Source organism: Metarhizium robertsii (assembly GCF_000187425.2).
Source record: "Metarhizium robertsii ARSEF 23 chromosome Unknown MAA_Scf_1, whole genome shotgun sequence".
Classification (NCBI taxonomy): Eukaryota; Fungi; Ascomycota; class Sordariomycetes; order Hypocreales; family Clavicipitaceae; genus Metarhizium; species Metarhizium robertsii.
The window spans coordinates 6,559,660-6,581,940 of NW_011942149.1; the positions used below are offsets into that span (position 1 = coordinate 6,559,660).

The 22,281-nt window shown below is 55.0% G+C and overlaps 8 protein-coding genes across 8 annotated transcripts; 4 read left to right on the forward strand and 4 right to left on the reverse strand.

Moving 5' to 3' along the window:
• Positions 1–4,594: 4,594 nt before the first annotated feature.
• On the forward strand, positions 4,595–5,168 carry MAA_09373 (uncharacterized protein; the record flags this gene model as incomplete). The annotated part of the gene is made up of 2 exons (XM_007827371.1): positions 4,595–4,796; positions 4,849–5,168. 2 exons carry the CDS (start codon positions 4,595–4,597, stop codon positions 5,166–5,168), a joined length of 522 nt encoding a protein of 173 aa, XP_007825562.1.
• A 2,036-nt stretch (positions 5,169–7,204) lies between these two features.
• On the forward strand, positions 7,205–9,036 carry MAA_09372 (Peptidase S28; the record flags this gene model as incomplete). Its single annotated transcript, XM_007827370.1, has 4 exons — positions 7,205–8,140; positions 8,208–8,325; positions 8,388–8,523; positions 8,592–9,036. 4 exons carry the CDS (start codon positions 7,205–7,207, stop codon positions 9,034–9,036), a joined length of 1,635 nt encoding a protein of 544 aa, XP_007825561.1.
• A 380-nt stretch (positions 9,037–9,416) lies between these two features.
• Positions 9,417–10,467, reverse strand: MAA_09371 (steroid 5 alpha-reductase; the record flags this gene model as incomplete). Its single annotated transcript, XM_007827369.2, has 3 exons — positions 9,417–10,004; positions 10,072–10,275; positions 10,384–10,467. The coding sequence occupies 3 exons, from the start codon at positions 10,465–10,467 to the stop codon at positions 9,417–9,419; spliced, it is 876 nt and encodes a 291-aa protein (XP_007825560.2).
• A 981-nt stretch (positions 10,468–11,448) lies between these two features.
• MAA_09370 (DUF455 domain-containing protein) lies at positions 11,449–14,211 on the reverse strand (the record flags this gene model as incomplete). The annotated part of the gene is made up of 1 exon (XM_007827368.1): positions 11,449–14,211. One exon carries the CDS (start codon positions 14,209–14,211, stop codon positions 11,449–11,451), a length of 2,763 nt encoding a protein of 920 aa, XP_007825559.1.
• An 880-nt stretch (positions 14,212–15,091) lies between these two features.
• On the reverse strand, positions 15,092–16,174 carry MAA_09369 (uncharacterized protein; the record flags this gene model as incomplete). Its single annotated transcript, XM_007827367.1, has 1 exon — positions 15,092–16,174. The coding sequence occupies one exon, from the start codon at positions 16,172–16,174 to the stop codon at positions 15,092–15,094; it is 1,083 nt and encodes a 360-aa protein (XP_007825558.1).
• Positions 16,175–17,398: 1,224 nt separating this feature from the next.
• On the forward strand, positions 17,399–18,292 carry MAA_09368 (F-box domain, cyclin-like protein; the record flags this gene model as incomplete). The annotated part of the gene is made up of 1 exon (XM_007827366.1): positions 17,399–18,292. The coding sequence occupies one exon, from the start codon at positions 17,399–17,401 to the stop codon at positions 18,290–18,292; it is 894 nt and encodes a 297-aa protein (XP_007825557.1).
• Positions 18,293–18,592: 300 nt separating this feature from the next.
• MAA_09367 (alpha-galactosidase a precursor) lies at positions 18,593–19,390 on the forward strand (the record flags this gene model as incomplete). Its single annotated transcript, XM_007827365.1, has 1 exon — positions 18,593–19,390. The coding sequence occupies one exon, from the start codon at positions 18,593–18,595 to the stop codon at positions 19,388–19,390; it is 798 nt and encodes a 265-aa protein (XP_007825556.1).
• Positions 19,391–19,851: 461 nt separating this feature from the next.
• MAA_09366 (ser/Thr protein phosphatase family protein) lies at positions 19,852–20,853 on the reverse strand (the record flags this gene model as incomplete). The annotated part of the gene is made up of 1 exon (XM_007827364.1): positions 19,852–20,853. One exon carries the CDS (start codon positions 20,851–20,853, stop codon positions 19,852–19,854), a length of 1,002 nt encoding a protein of 333 aa, XP_007825555.1.
• Between the last annotated feature and the right edge of the window lie 1,428 nt (positions 20,854–22,281).

The following is a 22,281-nucleotide window of genomic DNA, read 5'->3' on the forward strand; positions in this document are numbered from 1 at the left end:
GCGCCCTTGCTCGCCAAGTCTGTCATTTCTGTCGTTTTGTGTTGACCCGTGGGCTCTTGCTCGGCCTTGACGCTTCGGGTGTTGGGTTGTGTGATACTTTATTACGGTTTACGGTCAGGGAACTCTGCGGAATTGTTCGTGGTTGAATTTTCGAAGATGGGCGCCATCCGAGACTCGGAGGGAGGAGACTATAAAGGAAATGATGTTTGGACCCTCTACCCCCCGTGGAGGTGGCCTCTTACAAAATGCGGCTTCGTTGCGGAGAGAGGGGTATTTGGCCGAGGCGAACTTTTTACACCTGCAAATAGCGGACCTGAGAACACCAGCGTGGAATATCTTCTGTCAAGATGTTTGATGACGCCAAACTCGTCTGTCGGGACAGGTCATGTACAACTAGTAGTATAGTTTGTGGTCAGGGGTGATGAATGCGATATCGGGCTGGGGCGATGGCACCAGCGACTCTACTTAATATGTGTTGCCTTGTGACTACCGTCATGTCTGTATCATGCGCTGTGTGTGTACTATCTGATTTGTGTCCATATCTAATTTGTCCCAACATAATCATAAGCTCACATGTCCCTACATGTCTACCAAGTTACCAACATCCACCAACACTCTGGGCTTATCAACCCATTCTTTGCCGTTTCCCGCCCGTCATGCACGCATCACCAGTCGATTTCCGCCTCTCTTGCTCGTGACAATATGGCGTACTCGGAAATCATACCGGGTAAACGGAGAATCCTCCAATGTCCGACTTGTCTTTTATACGTCCCCTCTAGTCGCTTTGATCTCGGCGTCCCCTGACGCATGCTCGCCCGCATCCTCCTCGTCCAGGCCCCCTGCTGACGCTTCGCCCGTGGCGATTCCGTCTTTGTCGGTGAACGTGGCACACGGGTGCGTCATTGTCTTTCAGCGCCTGGTAGTTTATTGACCGGGTCTGCGGGGATCAGCAGTTCGCCAGCGGGCGCTGAGCAAAGTTCAATGATCCCAGGTACCGGGGATGAGCAAGGACGGGCTTTTCTCATCAAAGACGGGCATCGGAAGCGCGGCGATGGGTTCATTCGCATCTGTGAACGCGCCGTCGGGGTTCCTGTGAGGATCTTAGTTGTTGTGATGCGCACTTGGTGGACGGGAAGCGGAGCTACGGCGGTGGCGCTGGAAGAGCACTGATCGAACGATACATTTGGGAGGATGGTCATGGCCCATGGGGCTGCGGGTGAATGAGGGAGACTATTGCGTAGAGATAGATGACTTATAACCGACACGGGCACTCGAAGCTAGCCTAGTATTATCATGTTTGGCAAATAGATGCAGTGCATAGGAACGAGGCGGATGTTCATGATCTGAGAGAACATTGAAGTAATCAAGTAAAGGACCCCTCTTTTTTTGTCGCTTTTAAATGATGTGAGGCAGATCTGGCCCTTTGCCTAGGCAGTCGCGGTACTTGGGCGATATATCATGACCACCGTTGGTGACGTCTCAGAAGGTTCAGGTCCACGAGACGAAGTTTCTTGGACTCTGTATCGATTCCTATTTGACGACAGAGTAGAATGGGTCAGAATCAAGACGGAGGCAGTACGTAGGGGGTAAGGGTTGCTAGATGTGGGTTGGCCTGATATCTGCGAGAGCTGAGCAAGATGCAACTTCACTGGCGACCAACACCAATTTAGTGACGATCGGTGTCGACGACCTTCTCTTTCCACCTTTCAATGTTGCAGCCAAAGTGTCATGCCCGTCTGGCAATTCCCGTCATGTGCTCTAATATCCGGTAGCGGGACCCTGCCACCATCTTGATATCCGCTACCGCATATCGTCGTCGTGACAAAAACACTTTCAGATCAAGACCTCAGACCAATTCATGTTTCTATAAACTGTCACCAACTGAACATGTCCGGTTACTCCTCTCGTCTAAATGCGAATAATTGACACATGGCATTGCCAAACCACCATGGCAGTATGCTTTTGGGATGCCCGAGTCTTGTATCCGGCTTGCTAGTTGCCCGTGGGCCATTGCTTACTGGTTACTCCGTAGCTTCCGCGAGAAACATGCTGACAGTCTCTTCACGCACAATTCCTGCGACGACTCAAAAGTAATGCAAACGTCTTTATTAGAAACAGTTGTACATACATGGTCGGGTCATCCCTGCAGGAAGCGCAGAAAGGACGAGGCTCATGCGGACCGTGTGTTCGGGGTTCGGAACTTGCTCGCATGGAGGCAACCATGCCGTACCCAATGAGTGATGAGGCCGTTGTACCAGACACATGCTCCTACTGACATGCCAATTCCATCAATGTCAGTCCCAGAACGCCCCCGTGGGGTAACCCTTGCCAACATTGAACTTGACTACTTAGCCGGCTTGGTAGCACCCACTGTGAGCCGTGAGCCAGGGAGGCACGGCACACGCGGCTCAGCACCCTTCCTGCGGCTAGACTTGCTCAACGTGGTAAATAGACGCTGGCGTTGGAGCGAATAAAATCGACAACATCGAGCTTTGCTATTGGTGCAGAAGACGCCCCCGCATTTTCTGCACAACCCTAACCCTTGTACTTTGGACGAGTTCTTACAGGTCCATCCAAAAACCAACGTCTGTCGATTGTCAAACACATTCGTCTTTCCAAGGACAGGATCGATACATAAAGCCGTTTGTGGTGCTTTTGTTCACTGCTTCCAAAACTTGGATCGACACAAAGCCTGGGCGCCAGACCTACGAGCTGAATGAAATTGCCCTTGGTACGAGTGAAAGCACTGAAGCACACAAAGTAAGATATTGCTCAGGCTTCGGACCGTCACAAAGGACGAAACCTTGTCCAGATTCTCCATGGGCCTCTGGCTGAAAGGAGCTGCAAGACCCAGAAACCAATGTACTTATTCGTGGGTGGTGTTGTGGCCCTGGGACACAATAAGAAATCGCAAAACCATGGGAAGCACAAAATTAGCCTGGAAGAGCCCTTGTTTGACTGCTTGCTTTGAGATTTGCTGAAGGAGCTTTACATTTGCGTCTTGTAGGATAGGGTGTTGGTGTATTACCCGCCTGGTGTTTAGAAGTGTTCTTGCAGGCCAAAAATGACCTTTACACGCGCACATGGAAACCGAGATATTTGGCGCCATCTGTCGCTCGGCAGATTGACAATAATTTCATTGATATACCCCTGCCGCTCATAAGAGGCTGATACGCTTCGCTATAAGGCCTCTTTGGGGCCGACTCTTGTATCTGCGACACGTCTTATTAAACAGACTTTAGAAACTCAGCAAACGGACATGTCACCACGTTTACTTGCGATAGTGCCTGGAAAAAGGCAACAAGAGAAAACATTAGGTACAAATTCATGTTGTGATGACAGGCATTGCCACCGTGGGTAGCTGAATATATGCGGGTGAGGAAAAGGGGTATATCAGATTTTTCCTGGCATTTTGAACCAAACTGAATCGATGCGGCGAGTAGCGCTGGTACTTGGACGCCTGTACAGTTCTACTCACACGATAACGAAAGTAGAACGGCTGAAAAACTCTTAGGTGCTGAAATTAGACGTGATCTAGCAAACACCACTCAACGATTACCCACGGCACTTTAATTTTATATAGTAGCGAACCTGAAGAACCTCTTTTAAACGCTGGCAGTCTGTGGCTAAGCCGGGCGTGAATCTCTGCTCAGGAGAGTTCAAGTTCTTCTTTTAATTTAATGAGGGCACCATCCTCTTCTGTGAACCTTGCTCTCACGCTGTGTCCACCCTTTTAACCTCGCTTGGATCCCTGACGCATTACATGTCCGTGATTCGGGCATAAATCCCAGTTGAACTGGAGCTAGAACGATACTTCATCGTTCATAAAGGTACGCTTTAGACAGACGTTCTCCAGAGTCATTCTTTAAACTCTGCTCCCATACCATCAACATCCCTGGTTAAGGGGGGATGCACAGCCAAGGGGAGCATGTACTCACTTTCGCCATCGGCAGTTCCGAGCGTACGGATACATAAATGTAGTGAATGAATACTCCTGACGCAGGAACAAAGAGATACCGGCAACAAAAGAGCCCATTCCTCCCGTCAGGATGAGCATGAGACAGCAGTCACGTTAGACGGGCAACAATAGACGCTGCACCATCGACAATGGCCCTGTCGACTCTGGCGTCCAACAAAGCCAAGTGAATCCCGCGCTGCAGAGTCCTCCATCACACACCCCCCCAAACTCGAGCCGAACATCGCATCGCGTCTCCCCCTGTCACAGCTCTACAGGTCTTCATAAACTTCTGTGACTTTGTCATCAGGTCCGCATCTACCTGAACGAGCGAACAGAAGATTTGCCTGTTCAGCGTGCCCGTCGAGTATATAATGCCCTCTCCCGCGGGCCATTTAGCAACGATGCAAGTCTTCAACTCACTCCGAGAAGCCATTCGCAAAATGGTACCTGCTTTTCCCGCCAACTTGAACGACTTTGCACGATATACTGTATTTGCGCCGTCACAGACCCGAGCGAGACCTTTCTTTGGACACGACGAATCCTAGAACGACCTGCGGCATCAGGCGACAGCTGGAATATAACTCCCTGCTTCCACCAAGATAGCAAACCTCGGCGCTGCAGTATATACCGGCAGTCATGCCCAAACGCAGGAAGAGCTTGGATTACTTTCCCTGCAACAACTGCAAAGACGACAACAACAGTGGTAATTTTAGAACCTGCACTGTTTTGCCAGGGGTCCGGGCATGCACAAACTGCATGGTGCGTGAAATAGGGAGCAAATGCGTGTTTGAGGACAAGGTCCAGAGGGCCGGCGCGCCGGCTGCTACGGACAAGGCTTGTGAGTATGGAACCAAACTTGGCGTTCGTCGATGCCAGCTGACATGTTGTAGGTGGCCGCCAGATTCGACGGGCCTTGCGCTCTGGTGATGCCAGCAAGGCCACGAACACTTCCTCTACCGGACCTGGCGTTCCCGTTAGCGGCGGCACTGCTGAGAATGATGCCGGGGGACAAAAGGCACGGGATTTGGCTGGTGCTGCTGTTTCGGCGGGCCAAGGACGTGATCAGACCGAGGGCGATGCACCGCCCGTCGCGGGCGATGAGTTCCATGCCGAATTCAACACTCCCATTGTTGTTGAGGTTGACAGGAGGCGCAGGGACTCGGAGCTCATGACTGTTGAGCAGATGGAGAAGGAGTTGAAAGGTTTCTAAGAGGAGCCAGGGGCGCAAGGAGCGCGGAAATATAAGGATATAGACTTGAAGTGTGTTTAGAGACAGATAGAGAATATACAAGTATTGGTATTGGACAGGAAGGGTGCATCTCCCGCTGCAGATGGCACGTTCAAGGCCCCCGGTGTTGACGCAAGGAACGAACAGCAAGTAATGCTCTTTGTGTGTTGGTCGTCGAGTAGACTGCTCGGACACGTAGTGCTGAGATCATGCTACGTTTGGTGGTTGTCAACATAATGGGCAATCTGTTCCGTTTGTGTCTGCCGGAAGGAGGAGGAAAACACCATACATAGCAGAGGCTGTCCGTCGACACCCCCGTCCGTCGAGGCTTCCCATGGAGGCTGCGGGACGACGAAGCCGTCTAGAATAAGATAAAGTGGGCCATGGGATTTTTATTGCTCCCAAGCTGCGAGTTTCCATCGAATGTAAACCCAGAGTTGTTACATCGAGTGGCGTACCTGCTCATGCTCATGCTCATGCCACATTTGCCACTGCAAGAGGGCGACGCCCTTTGGCCTCGCAGTACAAGCGTGGTATCTTTGAAGCGCGATGCCAACATGCGCCCTTGATTGATGCTGCAACGATGAGAAGTCGAGAGAACTGTGCGAGCGGCGTCCTGCATAAGGCCGTCGGTTTCCCTGTCCGCAGACAGCCTTGTGAACCAGTGCACGACTCCCCGCGCCCTCTTTGCCATCCGACATGTCACAAGGGAGGCAGGTTGGCGCCCGAGTTCCATGGCTTTTACCAAATATTGGCTTGTCTGCTACGACTTACACCTACTATTTCGGGCAGCGGCGGGCCACGCTATGAGGACGAAAGGGGGAACCGCCACTCGTATTAACCGTTTTGGCCAGGGAGGTATTGATGTACCGTAGAAGTTAGGCCAAGCCCGGAGCCTCCCGCATGTGGCTTGCCGCTTCTACGCCGTGCCCGATCGCCAAGCTTCCAACAAGCCACCTGTACTACGACGATGGGGCCCATCTGGGGAATGCGCCCTTTGTTCGCTGACGCAATTCTACACCGCGAGGACGCAGACAGAGCGAAGCCGGAGGGCAATGTGTCAATTGCTGCGGACCGCTACGGCACGGAGCACAGACGCCGTTGGTTGATGATGGTCGAGATGGGACGCGTAAAAGGACCGGGCAGTCGGCCGTGCCGATCGGCAGCCCGCACCGGCGGCATTGCACTGCACAATGTTCGTGTTTCATCTGGGGCTTGGTAGCACACCACGATGCATTCCTCAACGCCCTACAACCTGCCGCCTGCCGCCGGTCCAGAATCGGACAGCACGGGAGGCTGCAAGGCCCTTGACGCTCGCGTTCGAGACAGATACATACGTACCTCGGACCCTGTCAAGCCCGGCGGCACACCGCCGCTCAGTCGCACAAATCGGCTCCACTTCCCGCACGCTTCCTCTTTGGGAAGGTGAACGCCCGTTCGTCCGTTCATCCATGTTACCATCCTGTTCAGGCTGGGCCTTTTTCCTGCCCAAGGGAACGGGGAGGAACCAGTTCCCTGGCCATGGCCAATCTCGAAGATCGGTTGGGCACCTGGGCACCAGCCCGTGCTTTAGACGTCTGCGCTGTTTGGGCCTTGCAGGGGGTCGACATGCAAACCACCGTCTACTCAACTCAAACCGGGCCCAACGACCCAAACAACCCCGAGAGCATACGAAAGGACAAGAAAAAGAGCCCCGGATTCATTCGACGTCACAAAGGATCCCAAGGATGCATACTGCCACATCCCGGGCCGTCGCTCTCTGTATTCAGAAGGTGCCTTGGGCGTTCCCGCCGGGCCCACGATCACATATCACGCGCCCGTGGCGAGTCGTTTTTGCTATTACTGAGCACGGCGTCTAAGTCGCATGCCAAGAGGGGACTTTGACTCCCTGAGAAACTATATAAAACCATGTGTCCGGCTCGCGAGTGCTCTGCAGCAGTCTGCAGCTCGCTCGTAGGCAAACAAAAAACGACAAGGCCAGAGTTCGCATCCGAGACAGGACCGTCTTAGCCTGCGCGATGCCAATCTCCCTCGTCGCGGCCGCCCTTGCGGCCCTCGCGGCGCCGGCATGTGTAAACGCCCTCCGTGCCAGCCAGGAACTTGGCTACATCCCGCCCATTCCAGAGGACGCCTACCACGCCGGGCACAACGGGCTCGCTCGCCGCGCGACCAACGCGACCAACCCAAACATCAAGGCCGCCACGTTCCAGCAGCTCATTGACCACGAGAACCCGTCCCTGGGCACCTTTACCCAGCGGTACTGGTACAACGCCGAGTTCTACCGCGGGCCCGGCGCGCCCATCGTGCTCAACGCCCCCGGCGAGTTCGCCGCGGACCGGTTCGTCGGGTACACGACCAACCTGACGCTGCCCGGCGTCTTTGCCCAGACCAACGGCGGCGCGACCCTCATCCTCGAGCACCGCTACTGGGGCCAGAGCTCGCCGTACCCCAACCTCACCGCCGAGACGCTGCAGTACCTCACGCTCGACCAGTCCATCCAGGACCTCGTCCACTTTGCGAAGACGGTCGAGCTCCCCTTTGACCCGGACGGCTCCTCGCGGCCCGACAAGGCGCCCTGGGTGCTCTCGGGCTGCTCGTACCCGGGCGCCCTGACCGCGTGGACGCACCACCTCGCGCCGGGCACCTTTTGGGCGTACCACTGCTCGAGCGCCGTCGTCGAGGCCGTCGCCGACTACTGGCAGTACTTTGCGCCCATCGACGAGGCCCTGCCCAGAAACTGCAGCGCCGACCTGAAGAAGATCAACGCGCACTTCCAGAGGGTGCTGACCAACGGGACCGCCGAGGCCAAGAACGGGCTCAAGCGCAAGTTTGGCTTCGACCACATCGCCGACGACGACTTTGTGAGCGCCGTCGACGGCGCCCTGGGCACCTGGCAGAGTCAGCAGTTCTACAGCGGATACACCGACACCTTTAAGATGTGCGACTACATGGAGGTGCGTGTCGGCCGCGTCCATTGCGCCAGTCCATGACCCAGGCAGTCCCACTAACACGGGCAGGCAGACCGGCAACGCAAACGGCACAAACGGCACCATCCCCGGCCCCGAGGGCGTAGGCCTATGCCAGAGCCTCAAGGGCCTCGCTCGGTTCTGGCGCGAATACGTCCTCCCCGGCGACGGAGGTAAGTGAACCCCCGGCCCGGAGGTGCGCGCGCATCGTCGTCCTAACTCCCAACAAAACCAGCCTGCTCCAAAGAGTGGGATGACTATCCCCCCCAGGCATGCTACGACACGCACAACGCCTCGTACCCCGTCTTCACAAACACCACGGTCGAGAACCCCTACAACCGACAATGGATGTGGTTCCTCTGCAACGAGGCGTGCGTCCTCCCCCCCCTCCCCTTCTCCCCTTCTCCATGATGCTTTCCCTCCTGACAAGACCACGCAGCTTCGAATACTGGCAGGCAGGCTCGCCCCAGTCCACGGTCGGATACCCGGCGCCGCTGTACAACATTGACTACTGGCGCGCCCAGTGCCCCATCTACTTCCCCGAGGTCAACGGGCACCAGGTCGGCATGGTCAAGGGCGTGCGCGCCGACGACGTCAACCGGCGCACGGGCGGCTGGGGCAACGTCAACACCACGCGGCTCATCTGGATCAACGGCGAGTACGACCCGTGGCGCTCGGCGTCGGTCGAGTCCGACTTTCGCCCCGGCGGGCCCTTTGGCGGCGGCGACGACGAGCGCCCGTCGTACGTCATCCCCAAGGCGGCGCACTGCAACGACATGCTTATGCGGAATGCGGAGGCGAACCCGGGTGCTAAGAAGGTGGTTGATGCCGAGGTCGCCAAGATGAAGGAGTGGGTGGATGCGTTTTACAAGAACAAGGTGTAGAATGGCGCTTTGGTTTGGGTACTATCCTGAGGGGTTGGGACGGAGAGGGGTGCGTGAAAGATGAATAGAATTAGAGCATTTTTAATACAAGAATATGATGAGTATCTTCGTTTGCTGATTTCCCTGCCTTGGTTGACGTTTGCCAAGCGTTTGGATATATATCTTACTAGAGGATGTGGCGGGCATTTGGCATTGCGTTGAGAGAGAGGTGCTGCGAGTCGATTTGGTGCCAGCCAAGGGAAGAATATGCCCCCGACGTCGTAGTAAGCAACAACATGTTGATAGAGTCGAGACTTGGCAGCAACCGACTCGCTTCTAGACAACCGACGTTCGATGGACCACAGACCTTCACCCCATCACGTCACGCCCCGATACCACGACTACACAACGCCGGGCAAAACCGCCCACCTCTTGCGAATCTTGTCCTCCCCAAACTTCTCGACATACCACTTCTTGCCCTTGACGGCCCGCGGCAGCATGGCAAAGACCTCATTGACCAAGAAGGTCCAGGCAGGCACGCACCCCCAGCCAGCGGCCACCAAGAACCCAAACCACTCCACCCACTCGCACAGGTAGTGCGCATAAAGGACGTGCTTGAACAGCCCAGCCTGCGGGATCTGGTAGTGCTTCTCGACGCTGGCGGCGCCCCCCGCGCCCCCCTGCTTGTCCAGCACCCGCTGCCGGCGGCGCTTCTCGGCGCGCCGAATCTCGCGCAGCTCCTCGTCGTGGAAGAAGTTGGCCGCCAGGCCGACGTAGAAGATGGCGATGCCGACGCAGAACTGGGCGACCGAGGAGCGCGCGGCCCAGGCCTCGGCCGTGACGGGCCCGTAGGCGGCGAGCCAGGCGCCGATGCCGACGCCGTTAAGGACCTGGAAGCCCGCGGCCATGAGGGCGACGAGCACGTGGATCGGCGACATGGACGGCTGGATGAGGGGGAACACGACGGCCCTGTAGATGTAGTGGATGACCTGAGGAGGATAAGTTAGTCCCAAAGATGTTGAGAGAGAGGGAGAGAGAGAGGACGGGAGGGCGTACGAATAGGCCGGCCAGCACGCGGTTCTGCCACGGCAGGTCGTCGATGCCGTGCATCCGCGGCAGCGTCTTCATCATGTACAGCACCGTCGTGAACCCGGGCATCTCCATCAGCACCCAGGCCACGCGGCCGGGGAGGTTGAAGGCGCTGCGCACCGACGTCTTGCCCATGCCGTACCACGAGATGAAGAGCTGCATGAGCGAGAGCTACAGTACAGGCCCGCGTTAGCTTTCCTCACAGGCGTCATTCACAGAGTACTCAAGTATGCAGCATCCAGCTTCCGACGGGGGATCATGTCGACGGGCGCGACGTACAGCGGGGTAGAGTATCTGGAAGGTGAGCACCGTCGTCTCCCAGTTCTCCCTCGTGGGAGGGTACCAGCCCTCGACAATGGCCATGGCAGCTCTCGACTCCTGAGTCCTGAGTCCCGAGTCCTGGCGGTTGGTGCCGCGTGCGTCGGCCGAGATGCGATGGCGGTGGCGCGACGTTTCTAAATACCGCGGACGGCTTGCCGCGAGCCCACGTACCAGCAGTTGAGAAGACAGAGAAGCGCCCTGGGCATCAGTTTGGTGGTCCAGCCGCAGATGAAGGTCGCGATGACGCCCGAGGTGGTTTCGACTTGCAAATTGCGGCCATCAAATGGCTTGCACATGGAAAGCAGGTGACCCCTGTTGACGGACGACAAGTGGGGTCGCGGTGCCTGTGGCGTGCCTGTCCCACCAGCCACTCGTCATGATCCCCGCACAAGGCATTGACATGCTCAATCCCATTGTCTCCTTCTCCCACTCCAATGGCTCCCCATGGGGGGCGTACATATGTATGTAGCGACATGGCCGTGAAACAGTGAAACAGTGAAACATCTTTGGAGCCCACCAGACGGATCGCGGGGCGCGAATATCCGGCTGACCCTCGGACGGCGCGGCACTTTAGCCTCATGCCCACGTCGTGCCCACGTCGTGGCCCACGTCGTTGTGATGGTGAGAGTTTCTGTTAAACAGCATTTATTTCCCGCCCATTTCCTTTATTCAGCATCATTCGTATGCCAAGAGCACCTCATCGCGTCCCAGTTCGTGCAATCGCGCATTCCACATCGAGCAGCACTTCATAAAGCAGAGTTATCCCAACAAAATGCCAAAAGGCAATCACCACACATGTCCGCACGTCACTGCAAACGACATTATTCACCCTCAATACGAACCGTTGCGGGAAAACAAAAACAAGTCATTGTGATGGATTCCTCTTGGTGACTACGACTACCCAAGCCTTCCCAACCAACACAATCAGCCAATGTAATATACACCATACGCCATGCGACAATCATCAATGCCTCGTCTCGTCACTCATAACATGCCGACACCACTGCCACGAACCAGAACCCGCTACATCACCACACAATCCTTGTCTCGCCCGCCGTGGCCCACAGCCTGTCGCCTCGAGCTGGATGATATGGACGCCCGCTGGCTGTGCGAACTCGGAACAAAATTCACAGGCGGGTCGACTGATATCAACGGCTGACTCGACGACGGCGTCGTGTGCGTCGAGGGTCGCCGCTGACCGGCAACGCCCTGGACCTGACTGGCAGCAGCAGATGGGTCGACGCTCGCCGACGTCTGCCTTGATAATGCCGTGCTACTCTGCGAGTGGCTCGGGTGTCCCACGGGCGGGATATAAGCCGCAGCTTGCGCTGCCTGCTCATAGGACGGCGGCGCGTCGTCTCCATTCGATTCTGCTCGACGAGTCACGCCCGGCCGACGGGGCGGTACAAGCGGCCTGACGACTTGTTGTTGTACTGGTGCCTGCTGCTGCTGCTGCAGAGGCTGCGAGATGCCAGATTGTTGCGGGTGCGAGGTGCTTGTTGTAACCGGGACGCTGTAGGTATTCGAGCTACGCCTTTCCGGGGCGATGCCGCCGTGTCCGGGAGTAGAAGTGCGCCTTCGATCTCGGTTGACGGGGACAGGCCGGTGGCCCTGCTGTTCAATGTATTGCTCAGACAGGGCCCTCTCTCGCTGACGGCGAGCCTGTTCCTCGCGATGTTTTTGGTCCTCTTCCTCTTGGAGTTGCAAGGCAAGCGCCAAATCTCGATCTTCTTGCTCGTGCGGCGAGACCGCCGACCCCGTCTCTTCATCTTGCTGCCTTCCCTTGCCACGCTTGTTTTGTACGGTTGTCCACTGGCCGCCGTGGTCAGTCGTCGAGCTGTTCAGGTTGGTGCTTGGTCCAGCCTCATGCGTCAGTCCGATGAGACGATAGTCCCCGGACAAGTACTCGGTCCGTTCCCCATTGACATCCACGAGGCTTTCCCAGACAACTTCATCGTGGGTTCGGTAGCCGGCGTCAGTCACAAGACTGAGCAGCTGCAGTGTTTGCGGGTGACAATACAAGGTGCTGAAGTGATCGTTTCGAAAAAGAATGGCAAACGTGCCCGGGCGCATCGCCTTTCCTATGACTTCGATGCCCCACGCCGTGAGTTGAGTAGCTGATGCGCTTAAAAACATTTTAATAGTCACAATGTCTTGGTAAAGCTGCTGTTCATCCTCCGTAAGCCCATCAGGCGAAGCAAGCTTTTCCTCGAGCTCTTCTTCGCGGAACAATAAGTTCTGCACGTCTTCATATGAGCCAGCCTGCCGTTCCAGGGCGCTGTACGCAGGGTCCGCTTGTGATGGCAGCCAGCCGTGTATTAGTGGAATAGAGAATGCCGCATAGAGGCTCATCTCCATTGTGTTCTCAAACGTCCCCGGGATGAGATTTCCTCGCTCCGTGGGGTGCAGATGTGTCAGAGAAGTCCGCTTGTAGGCGTCGACCATTGCTGGGGTCGGCACAAACCGAGGATTGACATTCATGCCGGTGTGCAAGCTTTGCAAGAAAGCATACAGATCGGACACGTCCGGCAGGGCGTCTTCCGAGTTTGTACGTCGTGGTGACATGAGCTCGTCCAGGACTGCGTCGAGAAGCAAATTCAGGCTGATTTGCTCCCGCGACCTGAGGACCTGCACAAAGGTGGTGTCGGGATTGTCAGCCGGTGTTGTCAGGGTCAAGGCGTTGACCAGTGCCACCAGGGGGCAAGGGCCGTTCTCGTTCTGGATTAGTATGGGCGACGTTCGAGGATTCTGTTGAGACTTTGCATCGTGCCATCGGATATTCTTCACTTGGTAAGTCTCGGCTTTGGCGTCAACGGGCGGTCGCGAGGGAACCCATTTCTGCTGTAGGCCTGTGGATCGAGCTGGCAAAGGCGGCCTCTCATCTGCACTCTCATCCTCTTTTGCGTGTTTCGACGGGGTTGAGCATGATTCGGCGTCAATGAGGCTCCAGTCGTCGAGCTGGGCGGCGTGGCCAGGCGCCGAGAGTTGTTGCACCTTGGCCTTTCCCTTGTCAAATGCACCGAGATCGTCCCAGACATTCTGATGCAGCAGTTCGTCGGCCACGGCAGTCGGTGGTGACTCGATGACAGTTTTGTCACCGTTGGTGACAAGCTCCTCTTTCCAGGCGGGTTGGTCGTCATCGTCTGATTTTAGCGATATCAAAGCTGGAGACTTGGGAGGGATGTTTGGCTGCGAGATGGATGGCTCGTCGTCATTAGCGGCCCATGGATCGATCTCGATGCCGTCAGCTGTGACTGGTCGCGGCTGCGGAGTAGGATGTCCCGTGTGAGTCCTTTGACTGTCGACGACTTGCTGCCACGGATTGGCATCTTGGCTGGCGTCGTCAACGCTCAGCTTGGAGAAGGCTTCGGTCGGCATAGCCTCCGGTGCCTGAGGTACTGGTTTCCTCTTCAGGAACGGGTTCGTGGCGGCTCTATTGCCGCCAGGTCTGAGTATATCTGGAATCTGCCCTGGACTGCTTGTTTCGGCCTCGCTGGGCTGTTGTCGTTTAGCTTCGTCCCAGACATTCTCGTCGGCGTCGCCCTGGCTGGTCAGGCTGTTGCCTGGCGGTGGTGTATTTGCCACGGGATGCGAGGTGGGAGGGAAAGCTGGGGTTCCGGAGCTGCTTCTTTCTACGCCGACATGCTCCCATATGGCTTCGCTGGGATCGTCGGGCCATGGTGTCTGGGACGGTTGCTGTCGATATTGTTGTTGTGGATGAAGCGGCTGGGCTGAATCGGCGGGGGGAGCTGCCGTGTCGTGTTTGGGCAGCTCTTGGGACACCATGTTGCAAAGGGCAGAGGCGGTGATGGCGCCCGACAAATGAATGTGCGAGCAAAACCTCTTCTCCTACATCAATGGATGGCGATGGCGAAGGCGATGGTACGGCGTGGATGGACGGATGGACGGCGTGGTGTCGTCGTGGGCTGAGGATGAAGCAATGATGTAACTTAAGCGGAGAAGCTGCCTGGTCAATGGTGGCAGTAAACGGCGAGGGTCTGGTGGGGTAATTAAATCAACGTTGGGCCAATTCAAACAATCATCCGTCATGGCAGGGGCAAAAGGCTACGCGATCAACAAACCGCAGCCATTGTCCTGTGGCTTGATGAGGCAATGGCCGTGTTCAGTTCTTTGTCGGATGTGGCTCAACATTGATGGCTGATGATGCCTTGGGTGACAAACAAAGAGCACCATCAGGAGGGGCGGCGGCGGCGGCGAATCGTCAATTGCGCCAGTCGCATTTGAAGCCGGACCGACGACAGACCGAGTACACGCGTCCTTGCCGTCAGCAACATGCCGTTGCGTGCGCACCACGTCGGAGATGCGCGTAACGCCACCTGGTGAATCGACATGATGAGTCTCTCCATTGCGACGATTACGGGCCCTGGTCTTTGGGCATCTTTGTTGTGCTAATTTGGGCTGCGGCTGACGATGGCTGCTCGTGCTCCCATCTTCTCCCGAGTGTCAAAATCACCCGCACAAGCGCAACTATGTAGCTTCATCCTAGGAGCAAACAGTTGAGTTGGTATCATATATTATATTATACGGAACAATATTATCCGTCACGCTCTGGCCATGTCCACAGACACACTCGCCCGCAGTCTTACAACCACCTCCGTCGCCTCCTTCGACCAAACATTGGAGATGCTCTCTGCCAGCTAGCATCTCACAACACCAAGGGAAGGGCCATCGCCACAGCCCCCCAGGCCAGAGGCACCTGAACGACTCCAGCAGCGGCCGGGGCTCTCGTCTGTGTCGGGGCATTGGTGCCCACGGCCGTCCCGGCACCAGAGTCGGTAGGGAGTGGGTTGGCCGCAGCCGTCGTGCCTCCAAGAGGAGTAGGCCCGGACTGCGTATCGGTAGGTTGGGCATTGGTAGGTGAAGCACCCGATCCGTCGTCCGACGTCAACGTATAGGTAGGCAGAGCGGTTGTGCCCGGGGCAGCAGATGTGGTGCCGGAATCACCACCAGCACTGCTGCCGCCTCCAGTGCCGCCCGGGGAGCAGTTGAGCCCGGCGTTGACGCATGTGTATCCTGCCCGGCAGTATTTACCGTTGCCGCAGCAGACGGATCCCCTGGGCATGCATTTGTTGTTGCATGCCTCCTGAGTTGAGAGGCACTGGTTGCCGCCTCCGCCTCCGCCTCCGTCGCCGCCAGTACCGCCCGGTGAACAACTCAGACCGCCGTTGACGCAGGTATATCCCGACTGGCAGTACCTACCGTTGCCGCAGCACACGGATCCCTTGGGCATACACTTGTCATTGCAGGACGCCTCGGATGAGAGGCACTGGTTGCTGCCGCCGCCGCCGCCGCCACCCGTGGTACACGCGCCATTCCCGTCGCACTTGGTGCCGGCTCTGCAAAAGTTGCCGTCGCTGCAGCAGTCTCCTCCGACGGGCATGCACTTGTCTTTGCAGCGCGTGTATCCCGTGTCGCAGGTCAGACCACCGGTAGGACCGCTGGTGCACGTCTTGCCCAGCGGACAGCAGCCGCCGAGTTTCTCGTCGCAGACGGTGCCGACCTTGCACCAGCCTGATGAGGCGCAACACCGGCCGCCGATGGGGATACAGCCGTCGTGGCAAGCGACTTGGCCAATTTCACATGTGGCTCGCTTTGAGAAGTCGAATACCGGTTCAGACTTGGCGAAGAGCTGGCGCGCAGAAACGCCGCCGACAGCTTGCATGGGGACAAGCTGCTCGGCGGCTGCCCATTTGGCGGCTGCCAGGATCATGAACGAGTACAACTGCATAGTTGGCTATATTCTCCGTGTTAATGGCCCGAGACTGATTACGAAAAGGATTGAATAGAAGCTGCCAGTGAGTTGATGACCTCGAGTACGGGTGTAAGTCAGCTTGGCCGTGGCGGGACGCAGGAACTGGCTCTGTTGTTATGTATTTCCTGCGGAGCGATGGAAAGCAGAGCCTCAACAAGCAAGTATCCAGACCAAAATCTCACCTCGATCCAGAATGACCCTGCAAGCCACGGAGCTCGCTGGCATGGCGTACTAGACTGCCTTGCGAATAGTCTCAGAGTCGGCGTCCATACACATGAACTCCAGCCCACAGTCAGCCTTCCAGCCCCTCAGCCCCGAATATGGCGCGCGATAGTCCAAAGAGGATGACGTTCAGCCCCAGAAGCAGGGACTGCAGGAACTTGCACATGGTCATTCGACGGACGTGGAAGTTATAACCACGCTTGCAGTAGCGTCATATGTGTCACTGGGGCTGTCGGGCTGGCAAGGCAACTTGTGACGCCAATTTTGGGAGCCATCACTCGGCTGCAGGGCTGAATACGAAAGCGTGGCATGATTGGTGCCATGTTTCCTCCAGCCCATGTCCGCTTCCTCGTGCGGCTGAAGATGAGTAGGTGAGGGTTCTGGCAGGGATTGTAACACAAGGCTCCTTTTCTTTTCTTTGCTTTTTTTTTCTGAGCGGGAACCACGGCTGCGATGCGGGAGTTTTGAGCGGTGAAATTAAGCGTGTGGTGGCTTGTTGATCGACGTTCGGATGGGCTGGACGGCTGAGATTCTGGGCATCAAGAGTCAAAGGCGGATGTTGGTCTACACGACATACATACTGGATAGGAGGATTCAGCTCTGCCAGCGCCTGATGAAAACCCGAAACCAAGGCCGACTTAGTCGTCACTTATCCGTATCGATTGATGCGCACCGGGCCCCGGGGGGAGGGCTCATGCTTACTGTCTCGTCATGTCAGTCACGGCGGGGAGGGTTGATGTTGAGGCTGCCGGTTGATGGTGTAAGGTCATTAATTGTGGCAAACTTACTAAGACATGGCTATCAACAGAGATTAAATCAAGTCCTCCATTGTGGCTTTGAAAGGAAGCATAAGTTTGTATTATGCAAATGCTAACCTGGTCGGCGTGTAAGAGATCACGTGGAAAACCACGCGAGTCTCGGGCAGCGCATATTTTCTTCCGACTCGACATTCTGACTCCCACACCTCCCATCATCAGAATGGACGCATCACTTCTCACCCCAGATCAACTTCATGAATACGGTTATCGCAAGTCAGGAATCATCGACCACACCTTGGACGATGCCCGCCTTGAGACTCGCTGTCCCCTCGACAACGGGCGACACCACGGCCAACCAAAGTATCCGGCGGGCAGGTTGGACCTGCTCCCCACCGAACTCATCACCTATGTCCTCTTGGCCCTGGATCTGCCGTCCCTGACTGCTTTTCGGCGCGTAAATCGACGGGCCATGAGCTTGGTTGATTCGTTGCATCAGTATCGAATGATATTTGAACATTGTCCCGATATCCTCCGCGCCATCGTCAGCATCGATGCAAAGTACTTTGACTGCGCCAGCTTGTTCAACACCTTGTCCACGACCAAATGCGCAACATGTGACCGCTTCGGCGGCTATCTCTACCTAATCACATGCAAACGCGTCTGCTACCTTTGCTTCATCCTGGATCCCTTGTACTTCCCCGTGTCTGCCACACTTGCGACCAAGCGCACTGGTCTCTCAAGGAAAGAACTCAAATGCCTGCCTCATATCCTCGGTCTGCCAGGACGCTTCACGGAGCGCAACAAGTTGGTTAGGGGCAGGATCATGCTATTGGACCGCCAGTCCCTGCGCAACAGGATATCGAGGGGTTCCTCTCAGGCATTTGACGACGGGTTCCGGCAAGTAGACCTCACAACGAGAGAACCTCGACGATTCATGTCCATTATTTCTGCGCCTTTCTTCACCTCATCAGGTCGTTCCGCTGATTGGGGCTTCCATTGCACCAAATGCATAGACTATACGGAGCCAGCGACTCATTTCAGAAATAAGTACACGGAAAGTGCTTTTATGGATCACATGGCACTGTTTGGGATCAATCACAGTGGTAAACGGTGAAGGGAACATGAACGACTTCTTCTCTTGTTCTGCCCAAGTCTCCCGCCATAATTCGTCACCCCACATATTTTCCCCGTTAACGCTTTGGAACCTGCAGATTGATGTGACGCTGCATGTGGAGTATTGAAAACGGGCCAGTGAATTGGCTATTCCTCATGCCCATTTTCAGCAATGGCCTTTTAACGATCCCATCTCCCACCACCCCCTGTGCACTCATACTGCATCTGTGGCCTCCCGTCTGGTGTTTTCCTTGCAATCCAAGTGCCCGTCTACACCATCACTCCCTCATCAACACCCACGATGACGCCGACACGAAACAGCAACATCCAACTGTTGGCAACACTTGTCGATTTCAAGGACGAAGAGGTGGGCGAATACCGCTTTCTGGTTGACGGGAAGCACGTCAAGTATGTCACCGTGGACCCTGGAGTCTTGCCAAGAGATGATCGGACCTTTGCTCCGATATTGATTCCGACTCTGCCTTCCTTCCCTCCCGGTGACTGGAACGAGGGCCACATATCCAAGAATCCCCGGAATGGGGAGCTGGAGTTCTCCCGTTGTACGCGCAGCGACTTGCCTGGAGTTTCAAACACCTGGCACCACACGCGAATCGATCATTTGGAGCTCAACAAGGTCAGTCGTATACGCCAGAATATACACGTCGTCACACATCCGCTTTTCGACCAAGCTCTACTCGTCAAATTTACCGAATTTCCCTGGCAAATGCCCTTCTTTGAAGCCGAGACAACGGCATATGAATGGATTGATGGCCACGACATCGGTCCCAAGTTCCTCGGCCATTTGACCGAAGACGGCAGGGTCATCGGTTTCGTCTTGGAGTATTTGGATGACACTAGGTCCGCTGAAACTGAAGACCTGGCAGCCTGTCAAGCTGCTTTAGCCAGGCTACACTCTCTGGGTATCAAGCATGGCGACATCAACAAGTATAATTTTCTTATTCGCCAAGGGAAAGCAGTCCTTGTCGATTTTGAGGCGGCTCGGAGGTGCAGTCAGGAAAAGGAGCTTAAAGCCGAGTACGAACGCCTAGAGCACTCCCTGAGTGATACTTCGCGTAGAGGAGCGACGTATGCTTTATGACCCAAGAAATTCTTCAACGTATCAGTCGAGGACAAAGAAGAACTGCCTCGAGTGTCGTACTATACAAAATGAGAATAAAGGAAGACATGAAAATCGATGGTTTGCATTTCCCCCCTTTCACAGTATCTCATTGGCCACTCTGCTATCTATGCCCAGTTTTGGCAGCCTACATCACCTTTGCTTACTGTGGGCAATTTTCAACGTCGTTTCGTCCTTGGAGGACCATCATATTGCAAATACAACAGCAATTCGCACAGGGGAATTTTGGAAGCTTCAATTGATCGCATTTGACGAATTTGATGTATTGAAACCTGTGTCATATCCAATGAAACTCCCGAGAATTTACCCTTCGTTATACCCTGTTGGAGCCCCGAATACTCCTACCGTGTCCTTCAATCCGAGCCCTGTTCTGATCTCTAGAAAAAGCAAATGTCACATTTGCCATGACCAAGAAGCAACCTCTAAATATCACATTCACCCTTTTCACCCAACACATCACTCTTTGGCAGTTCAATGTCCACTATCCATGGTAATTGCGTGGAATCTTCGTCAAGGCCTTGAATAGCCGCGTTGACGAAGAGCGTCTGTAAACCCGGCTGTACCGGGCTATCATCCCCCTTGCAATGGCTTGTCCGACAGAATCCGTTGCTGATGTATTGCTGCCGCTTCATGTTCTTTTCAGCTATTGTCTCTGCAGTATCGAATTTTCGAGGGTACAGGGAAGAGAGTGTCTCGATGGTGCAAGACCGCTCATTGTCGATATTTGAGAAATGCAATGGCTTTTCGCCTAAGGTGCCGTCTCGCCAAGTGACGAATCTTGCGCCCCAGCCCTCGTGGATATGACCGAAACAATGTAAGCGTGGCCGAGACGCGGCTACCGCAGAAAATAACGCCTCGCAGCCAGCGCGCTGTCTAGAGCTCGTCATGTCGAGGACGCCTCTGGGCGGCCCGTGGGTAATCGCCACGTCGACGCCCTTGTCGATGGCAAAGTTGTGGCTATCTTTTGGGTTGAACTGGAATCCCCAGTCGCCGAGGGACGGAGTGTATGGGCTTGCGTAGACGGTCAACGAGGCGCCGTTGCGAAGAGTGAAATGATGAGTTCCCTCGTCGAGAAAGATGATGCCGTTTGCTCGTGCGTCGTGGAAGAGGCTCTGGGCTTCTCCAATATCACCAAACGCTTTCTTGATGAGCTCTGGCTCTATCGAGGCATTTGTTTCAGCGAGCTTCTGCTGAAATTTGGGCGTGTCTAATGTAAAGTCGTGGTTGCCGGCAATTACGAGTTTGAGAGGGGCCTCGATGCTGTTTAAAAGCTGGAGTGATGTGCGGAATTCGGCCATTTTAGATTCCTCCGTGAGATCGCCGCAGTGTATGGCCACATCTATAGGTGGAAGGGAGGCGACCCGAGGTGCCCAGTCTTCGGCATGGGTGTCCGAGAGGATCAAGAACCTGGTCTTGATGTCCATGATGCCTCAGATAAGATGAGGATTAATCTAAGGGAAAGAACAAGAGAGAAAGAATATCTTATGGATGTGATAAAGAAGCAGAGGCTGAAGTTCGCGATTCTGTTGCACTCGTAATGCGGAGAGTGGTGGAGGATTTGTTGTCAGGCGAGGTGCTGTATACTGAAGAAAGGAAATGGAACCGGCAAGGTGGAAGGCTCCAGAATAATACTTAAGCCTCATTCCCTAGGTCACTTAGTTGACTACAATTAAAGTTTGGTTAAAAGTTTTGTGACGTAAGAGATGCAATTTGAACTGTCAGCGGTATAATACGCCTAAAGACTAGCTCCAACATGGCTTCAAAATGTAGCTTTGTAGATCGGGGCTAAGGTTAAGCTTAAATACAGTTATATACTGACATATAAAATGCTACAACTCACTGCGATGCCAGGGTGAGAATCTGCGTCCATCTTCTTCGAAATACGCAAGTTCAGTTCGGTGTAACAGCAGCATCGGCATCTCGAGACTCAGCTGGCTCTATTAGAGCCTTGCATTCGCGCTTCTGGAGCTGCAATCAAAAGTCCTGAGAAAAAGATTCCCAAGCCTGTGGAATGGTCTCAAATGAATCGAAACTCAATATCAAAGCTAATGCTTTGCCGTCACTGGGTGTGAGGGATCTGCCAGAGATGTCCAACCTGGCGAAGGACGTCCTGGAAGGTAAGATTGCGAGCAACCATTGGTCTTCTTAGCTAATGGTTTGACACTGTGTCCACAGATTCATGGTGAGTTGCTAGGAAGGACATTATGCAACTCATATCCCAATCAAATGGCACACCACAGACGCAGAACGTGTTTTGTCTCCTTGTAGGGGAGCGCTACTTGTCCTTATTACACCCCTCAGTACTCTCCGGCTACGGAATATGCCGTAAATAAATGATTCTTTCCAGCCTTGGGTCGGCAAGAGCAAGCCGATGATGCCGCTGCCTGGCTGATGTCCCGATTTGTGCTGACATGGCTTGATTGGTAACGCAAGTTGTGCTACTGCTTTTATGTCCCACCTCCTCCTTCCTCATCTGCCACTCGCTCGTCGTGTCGGGGAGAGTCGAGAGCGATGGTAGCCCCTATGTGAAGGACATCAAGGCCGTCCGGTGCTGTTACACGGAAATGGCTGTTTACACGAGGGCTACGGTCACGGGATTAGGGCAGAAGGCCCTCACCGACTTCTTGTATTTAAAGACGTCTTTGACCTTCAAGGCCTTGAGGAAAACCAAGGGCCTTTGATACCAAAGACTGTTATTAGATGAATTGAGTAATTGCTCCAAGCTAGGCCCTTGTCACAGGTGCATTCATAACTGGTTAGTATCTGAGTAGCTGAGCAGCTATTCCTGGAAGAAATCTGAAATCGTTTGTGGCACTACACAAGTCCGTCATACTCGAGGGCCGACCGGCCTT